Here is an 11,150-nt window from a genome sequence, read left to right on the forward strand (position 1 = left end):
GAACCTGGGCATTCTCACCTCCTATCACATAAGGATAATCTGTTTGAGTGGTGCTGTTCCCCACCCTTTGGAACAGCTCAGTGGCACTGAGGGGTGCTGCCATTCCAAGGGAGGCAGCTCTGAGCTCTTGCATCCCTCTGAGCTCTGCAGTCCAACCATGGACTCCTGAAATCAAACCCAGCATTTCCCAAGCCTTTACATTCTTCAAGAGCCACAACTGCCTCAAAGGATCTGTTTGCTCATTCTGAACCTCTTCTTACCCATTCAGAAGCCAAAAAACCTCCCACCAAACTACAGGGTAGTTTTTTCCCAACTTTGCCTTCTAAAAACACTCATTAAAAGGAATATTAACCACAATCCTGACTGTAGAGGACATTTCTCTCTAATATTAAGAGCTTCAAGTAAAAGTGTCTTCTGGTATTATTACAGGTAAAAAGCTTCAGGAGTGAGCAAAAAAAAAAAAAAGGATTAAATAATCAAAACCTTTCATAAGACCACAATATTCAGTCACAGCTACTCATGAGTAGCTGTGCTGAGCTCACTGGGGTGCAGGATCAGGCTCCTGGCTTCAGTTACAGGACAAGGTTATAATTTCATGTCATGTCAGTCTATTCTTAGCAAGAGCCCACAAAAATGGTTTTACTGTCCAATTTGAACAGAAGAAACATCTCTATAAAGCTTGGAATTTCTAAATGTAGAAGTAAATATTTCAGCAGTCATCAACTGTAAAGCTTAATATGAAATTACAAAATTAAAAAAAAAATAAAAGAATCCTGGGATAGTAAGACAAGATAAAATCTCAGGCTGTTTTGATTTCCCCACCCTTCATATTAATTATGAGAAATTGGCAACTTCAGTGCCTCAGCTGCATAACAGCACAGAGCAGATGCCAAGTTCAGGCCAAAACTTGTTGTAGGGTTTCAGGTTGCATCTTGCTGCACTTTTGTTTAAAAAAACCCAACTGCACCTAAATCCCTCCCACAGCTCAGAGGTGACTTGCTCAGGATCTCCCTGTCTGACAGGACACCTTTGTGCTGTTCAAGCACAGCGTCTCCACCTGGTTTCTCTGCAAGATTTGCCTCTTCTGCCTTTCCTGCAGGGCTGTGAAGCACAAGGCATGGCAGGGATGATGACAGATGTCAATCATGTTGCACTAAGTTGAAAAATAAACCCCTTTTTTTAGCAGACTGCTAAAAAAGTAACACCTGCAGAGCCCAGTCATAAACACCAGCTGGATATTCACAGTGAGTTCTGTTCTTAATAGCTCAGAATTCCTCTCTGAAATCTCAAGTCAGTCTTCTGGCAAAATAGGAAAGACACAGCCTGACATTCTTGGTATGACCATGGTAAAAATAAGTATAAAGAAAAACCCACTTCTAACTCAAAGATAGCAATTTCAAGCGTGCTTTAAATACCTTAAACAAGATACAAACCTGTGTGGTTCTGCTGCTTTACAGAACCCCAGCAAACCCCCCATGCAATTCAGCTGCTTTTTTTTTTGTAAACAGAATAAAACCCCCACAAGCCCCTTGCCAAAACTGTGCACATAAAAATAGGAAAAAAAAAAAAACACTGTGTGAACATATCCCTCCTTGCAATGGGATATGGCAGAGTGTGAGCTTAGGAATTGCAGCCACTTGGGAATCCAAGTCTTGATGTGGTGAATTCTGTGGTGAAAGAGATCCTGCACCTTTTATGGTACCTGACAGAGAACCTCCTGCAAGTACAACCCCAGTGGGACTGCAACAACACTAACGCAGCAAATAAATAGGAAAAAGTAATGCTATTTATTAGAATTCCATCTCTGAATGATTCTGCTTCAATTAGAATGCCAGATAAACAAGCTTGGATAGAAATGTGCTTGCCCTCCCAAGATTTGGGCTTTTAAAAAACATTTCGTAAGAATCAATTTTTTTTTTTTAAAAAGCAGTTTTGCAATTTGATAAGAGCTATAAATTAATACTGTATGGAGATGATTAATATCCTATGCTAGTGGTCAGTGACCTTTTGTAAACACCAGCCAGATCCTAGCAAAACTGGCCAGAAAACTGTCACAGGCCTTTTGAACGAGCAATATTTCTTTCCAACAATCAGATTCTTAAGTGTTTTCACAAAACCTTTTTCCTATTTTTTTTTAATATATATACTTTATTTTAAACCTAATACCTGAAAACATGAACAAATCCTCAAACCTCTTCCACTAGCACTAAATCCACAAGGCAACTCACTCCTGTTGGCCGTAACTACGAAAGCTCTCGTGCGAGAGACCCCTCCAGCCAGGATTTCCCCCTTCCCTCCCTTCCCTCCACCCCTTCCCCACCATCCAGGCAGCCTCCTGAGGAGGTGGAGGGGGAGTGAGGCCAGGGGGAAGTGGCACAGTGCACTGGCAGCTCCCTCTACGTGCGATTCAGTGTCTGGAAGATTCGGGAGATCTGTAACATCACCGGCCCCGTCTCGGGATCGTTCATCCACTGAGTGCTGTTCAGGGGGTTTTCAAGCATATCCTCGAAGGCTGCCAAGAAAAAGGGATTGCAACTGTTAGTCCTTCAATGTCTGGGAGGTCTCAACAGCAGGACAGTGAGAAATAGCTGCAGCTGAAAGGCAGTGCTCAGGAATGGTGGGGATACACGCTGGGCACTCCCGAGGGTCCCGAGCCTGGGATGATGCCACAGGCTTTGTGCTTTCCTCCCTTCCCAGCACTGAACTCACTGCAGACAGTGATTAAATGCTCAGCCTGGATTACAGGCCAGCCCACAAAACCTCAAGGACATGAGGCTGAAAAGGTAAAGCCTTAACAAATGTGTCCAGGCCTCTGTCTCCAGGATCATGCCATGGAATTTATCCATTCCTGAACACTTTGCTGCAGCTCCATTCCTCTGATCAAAGCTTTTTCCACATCCCAGCCTGGATTTATTTCCTCTCTGGTACTTAACCAAGGCAGTTCATGGAAAGCACAGTCACCCCTTGCCTGCTCCCTGTGCTAAGTGGTCCAAATATTCTGTCTTTACAATAAGCTTTGCTGTTTGTTTGCCTTTCTGTTGTTTTCTTTGACTGTTTCTAGTTTTGACTTTTCTACTCATGCTGAAGGAACCAGGCAGGCACTGCAAGAGCTGAGCTGCCAATGTGGCAGAGGAATGGGCCAGGCACTGATTTAAGCCCTTGGACAGCCACTGAGCTGGGCTCCTGGGCGTTTGGAGCCAGTCATCACAGAATGGGACAAAAAAAGCAGCTGCACACTCACCAAAATGTCAGTGTTGTAAGAGCCTGGCCCAAGGTCAGGGTTACTTTTCCCAGGAGTGTCAGTGCACAAAGCTCCAGTGCCCAGCACCTCTGAAAGGCTCCTCATTAATACCTTGCTCAAGGTCATGCAACTTGCCTCCAGGAAAGCCCAAAATAAAACCCAGATCTCCCCTTTCAGCACTTGAACTATTTTCTTTAACACAGACTCACAAGCTTAAAACTAAAGATTTATCAATATTCTGTAAGGAGCTCATTAAATGCAAACCCTCATTATTAAAACCTGTGACATAAGCAATTTGCAGATGCATAATTAGGAATTTATTCTCTGATGTCCATCCAAGCTCCATGAGCTCCTATAATGGCATTTCAATTTCTATTTATATTCTGAGCTGCAGTGTGGAACCCCTGTTGGAAATGAAGAGACCATTTGTTCAGAAATCAAGAGTGGGAAGGTTCTGCTCTTGAATTATTTAAAGGCTTGCAAACTCTCCTAATTAAAGTAGTATTTTTAAAGGCTCTCTTGAATGAGCTGTGCACACAGCCTTTATTTAAAAGCATTGCTTCAAATAAGTTTTGAAGCCAAAAATTAAATGCAAAACTTTTTACATCTACATGACAGAGCCAGTCATTGTTCTGTATTGTCAAAAAGAACAATTCCTCAGGGATTTGGGGCTCTGTCAGTCTCCTCAGCTGGGCACACACAGCCTTTCTGACCCTGAGCACACAGACTTTACTCAAGCAAGGGGAAGGGTGTTTTCCCACTCTATCTCCATTTTGACAGGCAAAGCCTTAGCTCAACCCTCTTGTTTGGATATTTTTCCACAAGCTCCCCTCTGTCTCAGTGATCAGGCCTCACACACAGGGAGCTGCACAGCCTTGTTTTTTCTGTGAAATAATCAGAGTTCTAGACAGACATTCCTGATTTTTCCCCTCGTGGCCAAAGGGAGCACACAAAAGGTCTCCTAAATCCACAAAACATTGCAGCCAGCAGCTATTCAAGTTCTGAGTTCAGCAAGTGTAATCCTGGGGAATTACAACCATTCCTGGGACAGCCCCCAGGCCTGCTCTGGGCTCAGCTGAGCTGCAGGATGGAGCAAACAAACAGAGCTGCAAGGGAGGAGCAGGCTCAGAGCTGGCCCTATCCCCCAGAGGGGGCTGTCACCATCACCTCTGCTTGGATTTCCTGGCAAACCCAGCAGGAACCCACACAGGACTTACCTAGTAGAGTTTTAGGGTTGGTGAGCCCTAACTGTACCACTGGGTTTTCTAAGATGGCTTGGAAGAGAGGGCTGTTGGTGTCAATGCCCTTATCTAAGTCCTCTGGAGAAGGTTTTCTGTCTCCCAGCAGCCACTCACACTGAAAGAAATCAGCAGGCACATCAGATTTTATTAGAACCACAGTGTCTCTACTCAAAAGTTTTGCTAATGTGGCATTTTAAAAATACTTTTCCCTCTCCCAGTTAAAGCCTGAGCTGTACATTTCTTTTCACACATTCATTTGTGCCATCCAACCCAATATCCTCTCTCCAACAGCAGCCAGCACTGGATACTGAAGAGAGGCTTCCCTGTCAGCTGTGTCCATAAAATTCTCCTTAATATACAGCAAGGGACTAATCAATCCTGGAAAAACCTCCTGTTTTCCGATTCCAGACACTGTGGAAGCATTGCTGCCAAATGGTAATTTACACATTACATGGCTTGAATCCATCCTGGATCATTGAGTCCTGTCCTAAACCAGTTATCCTTGGGAATACCTTCTCCTTCCTCATGACAGCACAATCTCACACTCTGGTGAGGGAGTTTCTCAAAGGCTTTTTGACAGCCCAGCCTCAGCCTCACAGACCCTGAGCTCCTCTGAGGAGTCCAGACCCTCTGCAGTCATTCCAGTTGTGTATCCAATTTCAAGGAGGCACAGAATTTGTGCTCCTGAATCTTCAGTAGCAGTTTACTTTCTGACAGATCAAAACCTGATCCAGTCAAGGAAAAGAAGCATCAGTGGGACAGACCCTTGGAGCAGCAAGGATTTTGTACTCACAGCTGCATTTTGCTGGTTGTTGTTCACTCTGAGTGCATCCACCACTTCCTTTTCATCAAATCCCATCTCCATCAGGGCAATGACAGCCTAGAGCAGAACCCCACAGCTTAATAAATCTTACATTTAGATCAGAAATGAGTGCAATCATATCCCTTCACCTTCTGTGCACAGCTTTATGTGAGGTAAAATCCCCTCATTATTTCCACATGCAGAGCACTCAGTAATTTTATTAACAAAGTTTTCAAATATTCTATATCAAAAGTGTCTTTATTAAGGAAGAATTAAAAATCTTAAGAGTGAAGGTAGTTCCTACCCTCAACACTGGAAACTGAATGCAAGGCAAAGAGCAAGTGTACCTGGGGTAGAAAAGAGAAGGAAAATGAGGAAAACCCCTCATTCTGGAGCTCCTCTCCTGTCACAAAGCTCTTGTTCACATCTCACTAACAGATCAGTGATGTGCATCTGTGGTTCTTTCACCCCATTTAATTTCACTTCCCAGATTTATTACACTGCTGGTGAGTGTGACTTAGACAAACATACCCAGATAATGGCACCAGAATGTTTCATTGTTTAGAAATTGCACCCAGGCCTCAAGCATATTTGCAGCTCTTGACCCAAATCTCAGAGCAGCCAGCTGTAAACCCAAGGTGCCACAGAGCCCCTCCTGGTGTGCTCCCAGTGGGGGAACAACACATTCCCACTGCAGGTAATGCTGTGCTCTGAACAAAGGGCAACTTCTGTCCTGGCTGCAAGACTTCAACCTGCTGCTGGTACTTTGCCTTGTCCCCTAAAACAATAATGTCCTTCTGTCCTTTCCACAGAACCATGGAATGGTTTGGGTTGGAAGGAACTTTAGAGATCATGCAGCTCCAACTCCCTGCCAGGAGCAGGGACACTTTGCACCACCCCAGGGTTTTCTGACCCCATCCAGCCTTTTCTACAGCCAAAGGATGTACTCCTGTCCTGCCACCCTTCCTTCCCAGCCTGCAGTGAAAACAGCAATGCCAGGGGTCTGGAGCTCATGTCAGCCCCCTCAGAGAGTTTCCAGGTGCAGAAGTAAAAGTGCCTTTCATTTAGATCCTGCCATCCCAGACAGTGAGGCATTCCTGAGGTAAAATCCCTGAATTGAAACACTCCCTGAACACCTCACTGAAACACTGCCAAGCCAGCACAACACCCATCTACCCAGAGGGCCCATTTCATTTATGAATGAAACATTTGGATTTTATGGTGCCCATGAGATCCCTCCCAGTCCCACAAGCCCCACAGGGATAAGCAGCACCCACCCGTGGGTCTGGACGAAATTCTCTTTTCCTGCGGATCTTCTTGAAGATTTCAGTCAGCTCATCCTTGGCCTCCTCCCCGCCCTCCTCTGAGCTGGGCCCTGCAGCTGCCTCAGCAGAGGAGGCAGCACCTTCAGCTGGGGCTTCTGCAGGGGCAGAACCTGGCAGAGGAGCATCCACAGAAGGGTCATCAGCGTGTTCTATCAACCACTCCATGGCCTGGGTCACGGACATGCTGCAAAACACAGGAGAACAGCACTGAGGATGTGCAGCCACGCTCCATGTGCACTCATTTATTCCCATGCTGGATGCACCTGCAGGTTAATTAGCACCTGAAAACTCATAAAGAAAGTTTTGAAGCAAATCTCAGAGCACCTCAGTTCTCTGAGTATCCACGATCATCTCTGAATCTGGGAAAAGAGAGGCTCCAAGTGCAGCTTGGACCTGCAACCCAGATTCTGAAAGGCATTTCTGAGGGGGTCACCTCACCCTCTGCAGCACCTGCACAGTTTCCCAAAGAAGCACTGGCTGTTTGCAGCTGTGGACAGAACTGCCAACAAAGCACGTTCCAAATCTGCACTGGAGCCACATCTCAGGTGCCAAGGGCTCTGCTCCTCAGGGACAGGGGAGCAGAACACCATGGGGTGACACCATCACTGGCTGTGCAGCGTCACTGCTCCAGCTAATGGAGCCTCAGAGCCCCCAAACACCTCTCCCCAACAGGCAGAAAGGAAAGAGCCAAGATAACAGTAGTGCAAGGAATGTGGAATTCCATTTGCCACACAAGAATTACTGCATATTCATGGAAGGGAAAAGCCTTTGCCTATTTGGCTTTTCTGTTACAACATGAAAGCTGCAGGACAGCAGGGGAGAAAGTCTTACTGAGATACTGGAAAAGTGTGATTGGAATATGTTGTGGACTCTATCACCAAAATTTTTCAAGAATTGCCTAACAAACCCCTCTGAGGAGTGAGGCAGTACAGCTGCCTGTTCTTGGGGCATGAGAAGAACTACATAACCTCCTACTTAACTGCAGTTGCTCCCTGGACTTCACAATATTCTGGGAATTTTTTAAAGATCAGCACAAAGTATATTTGTACAGCTGAAAGGCCAGTGTGGATGGGCTAAGTCTGCCCTTTCCTCTGTAAAATCTGACTTTGAAAGCTGAAGAAAATGTGAGTTTGATACTTGGAAACAGTGCCAGCCTGGCAGCCCTGTGACCCCCAGCCCTTGCAGAGCACATCCAGCCCTGATCCCCCTCCCCTGTGCCACCTGCACTGTGCCTGAGGCAGCACTTCTTGGAGTTCAGGCTTTCTCCAGCCCCCATTGAGGTGGCCCATATAAGGAGACCAAAAAGATGCAAACGTGTGTTGAAGCAGATCTGTGTTGAAGTGCCAGGCAGTGCTGGCCACTCACTGGTTCAGCCTGAGGGCTTTGACAGCTCTGCTCTCCGGGAAGCCCATCTCGGTGAGCTGGCGCAGCGCGATCTCGTCCACCCTGTCCTCCTCATCCTCATCCAGCATGGCTGCACACACACAAACAAAACAGAGCTCACATTCATTCCAGCCTCACATAAACGCCTGTGTCAATGGAAAGGCATGTGTTAAGTTCAAGCCCCATTCTCTCTCCCATCCCTTCTTTTGTTTCTGCCTCCACTTTGCCACCTCATCATGTAATTTGCTGCACTCAGCTCGCTCTGGCTCAGATTGATTCTTCCAGGACAAAGACTTTGTCCAGATGTGTTCAAGATCTCAGACAAAAGGCCACTAACTCTCACATGACCATGGGATTTCCATACAATTAAACATATGAAGATCTATTAAGCGTTTTTCTAGAAATTAAGCTGGATGTGACCGTAGCAGATCTCAAGGATGGGCATTTCCTGCCAACCTGATCCAAAGCCACCATCTCTCCTCGTTTTATTACATCCTTGTGAATTTTCAACTATTCTTTACCATCCCTACCTAATAATTTTAAATGGAACTTCTCACCCATCCCAAAGTGACCTTTTATATCCATGCTTTTTATCCAAGGTGGAACTTTTGCCACAAAGTTTTCAGCAGCTTTGCTGCCACATCAGTGTCTGAACTTTACTCTGAGCCCATTCCTATGCTCCAAAAACAAATTCCCAGCATTGAACCAACAACTCTAAAGATATGTGCATACCATTTGCCTTCTTAAATAGTTCAACTGCATCTGGGTTCAGTGCTAGCAGTTTCTGTGCAACTTCTATGAGAGACACTAAAATCTTCCGGAGCTCTGTCTGGAACTGCAAGAAAGGAAACTGTCAAAGCATTTAGACAGGAAGTTACCAGCTATCAGTGAATCTTAATGTATCTATTGTTAGTAACACAGCAGCAGCCTGGCCCTCTGTACACTAAGTTGCTTTATTAAGGCTTTATTTTCATTGTTTAGTCTCTCAGGAGGTCTGGGACCTTCCTGTGAAGTGTTACATGGAAGCAAAAGCTCCTGGGCAGAAAGGTCCTGTTTATTTCCACCACACCCCATGGGCAGTGGTCAAGGAAGGGAAATAAACCACAGGAAACCCCTGAATTAGTTAAAACTGAAGAAATACAACTCCATAACTTCACATTTTCCAAATCTTTTTCCAAGCACAAACAAAACGTTTTAAATCATAATTTAGGACGGTATTTTATCACCACGTGTCTAAACCTTAAGCTATTTCATAGACATTACAGACATCTGAATTTCTCTTATAGAAAAAAAGAGAACTGCATTAAAAAATTAATAAATAAACAGAAAGCAGCCTGTTAGGCTGTGGGTGAGTGAGTTGAGAGATGCAGTACTTACATCCCTCATGTTGTGGTGGGTCACGCTGCGGTCCACGCTGCGGGCGGGCAGGTTGGCAGTGGCTTTGAGGATGGCATCCTTGTCAGGAGCCTTCTGCTCCTGCTTCCTCTGCAGGGAAGGGAACAGGAACAGGTTTCATAACCCATTAGGCACAGCACAGAGTTTCATATTCCTCCCCAAGACACCAAGCAGGGCTCTGTCACTTGTAATGCCATGGATTAACAGCCCCAGTGTCATCCTGCAATCACAGAGCTCAGCTGGGCCTGTTGGGCTGCCCCACTTTCAGTCCTTACACCTAAACATGCAGGGAAATTCCAGCACAAACAGGGACAGTGATGGATCCCAGAGAACTTGGAGGCCTCTGAGTTTATGTGATACATCAACGTGCACCAACACCATCCTGACCCTCAGGAACAACTCCAATAGAACAAAATAAAACAGTCAATGGCAACATTCCAGCTCCAGAGGCCGGTTAGAGGGCGACAGAAGGCAACCTGACAGCAGGCCAACATATTTCTTTGTGTTTTCTAACAAACTAAGGCACTTGCTGAACTGTATTTTAGTTATTAGATATTTGTTCAAAGATCAAATCTATAACATTTTCACAGAGTGTATCTGTGTGTTTTATTTTAAGGCAAATGTTCTCAGAATGACAGCTAAAAATGCAAAATCAGCTTCCTCTAAGTATGGAAGAAATAGGGAGCAGCATCTGCCTCTCCAAGAGAGTACATCACAGAAACCCTTCCCCACATCATCAATAAAGCAGTTAATCCAAAGTGTTCCAGACTCACTTTCTCCTCTGCAACCACATCTGACATCTTGGGGAGCAGCGTTGGCGCGCGCTTCTTGACCAGCAGCAAAACATCTGTGAGAGAGAGAGAGAGAGAGAAGGGCACTGCCACAGGTTAGAGAGTCAGGGAGAGCAGCTCTGCAAGATACCCCTCAAATTTAACTGCTCCTGGGGATGAATTTTGTGTTAGTTCCATTTATTTAGCTTCCTATGTCAGAGCAGAGAGAAAATCTTAAAAAACCGTTTGGAACGTGCCAGATGAAACCCAAGCTCCTCCTTCCAGACTGATAAAATTCAAACCCAGACAATCTCACCTCTGTCCTGAATGTTCTCCTCCAACACTGTTTTTGTGTCTGTCAGCACCTTCTCAGAAGTAGCATGGATCAGCTTGTGATGTGTCACAGTTTTGGGATCCTCCAAGCTCCCAGGAAGACACTGCAGGAGACAATAAACGCTGCAGATCAGAAAAAGAAATGAGGCTCCTCATGCATCTGGCACTCAGGATCCTCCACATACAAACTCTGCATCATTTCCTGCCTTCTCAAGAGCTTAAGCCAGAAGTCAGTGCACATAAAACATTTTATTAAAGAAAATGAGGTTTGATTTGTGCCTGTGTGGGTGGATTTGTGCTTTCTCAGGACATCTCTCTCACACTAAGCTCTGGAAGTGCTGGAGATTTGGAGCAAAGCAAGGATGCTCCAGGACCCACTGCCACGTTAATTCTGATCACTGAGGTCCCTCAGAAACTGGTTTCACAAAGCAAAAATGCAAATCTACCAAGAGCAACAGTGTTTTAGAGGAGGGAAGGCTAGAATGATGCATGTCCTCGTTTGGAGTGTCCAAACAGGACAGACTCCCTGCCTCACCTCGTAATTATTATTTACTCTCTGAGTAAACAAGGCACTGCCAGGAGTGATTTGGGTTTCTCTGACCTTAAACTGGGCAGTTTCTGCACCTTGTTTCAAGCTGAAATCAAGAGATTTGCCTGCTG

General features: G+C 45.4%; 1 protein-coding gene across 2 annotated transcripts in view; it reads right to left on the reverse strand.

The window, feature by feature from the left end:
• Window positions 1-1,764: 1,764 nt before the first annotated feature.
• Window positions 1,765-11,150, reverse strand: part of UBAC1 (UBA domain containing 1) — a 12,656-nt gene continuing 3,270 nt past the window's right edge. Inside the window, exons 2-10 of one of the 2 annotated variants that reach the window (XM_014307163.2) lie at window positions 10,474-10,594; window positions 10,161-10,234; window positions 9,370-9,477; window positions 8,725-8,827; window positions 7,975-8,083; window positions 6,562-6,793; window positions 5,276-5,362; window positions 4,459-4,597; window positions 1,765-2,512 (exon numbers count right to left, since the gene is read on the reverse strand). In XM_014307163.2, the coding sequence (XP_014162638.1) occupies window positions 2,397-2,512; window positions 4,459-4,597; window positions 5,276-5,362; window positions 6,562-6,793; window positions 7,975-8,083; window positions 8,725-8,827; window positions 9,370-9,477; window positions 10,161-10,234; window positions 10,474-10,594 (1,089 nt within the window). In that variant the 3' untranslated portion in view covers window positions 1,765-2,396. Of the gene's footprint in view, window positions 2,513-4,458; window positions 4,598-5,275; window positions 5,363-6,561; window positions 6,794-7,974; window positions 8,084-8,724; window positions 8,843-9,369; window positions 9,478-10,160; window positions 10,235-10,473; window positions 10,595-11,150 lie in introns of both variants that reach the window. The other variant, XM_031057356.1, reaches the window with a different exon arrangement.

Source organism: Geospiza fortis, unplaced genomic scaffold (assembly GCF_000277835.1).
Source record: "Geospiza fortis unplaced genomic scaffold, GeoFor_1.0 scaffold27, whole genome shotgun sequence".
NCBI classification, from domain to species: domain Eukaryota; kingdom Metazoa; phylum Chordata; class Aves; order Passeriformes; family Thraupidae; genus Geospiza; species Geospiza fortis.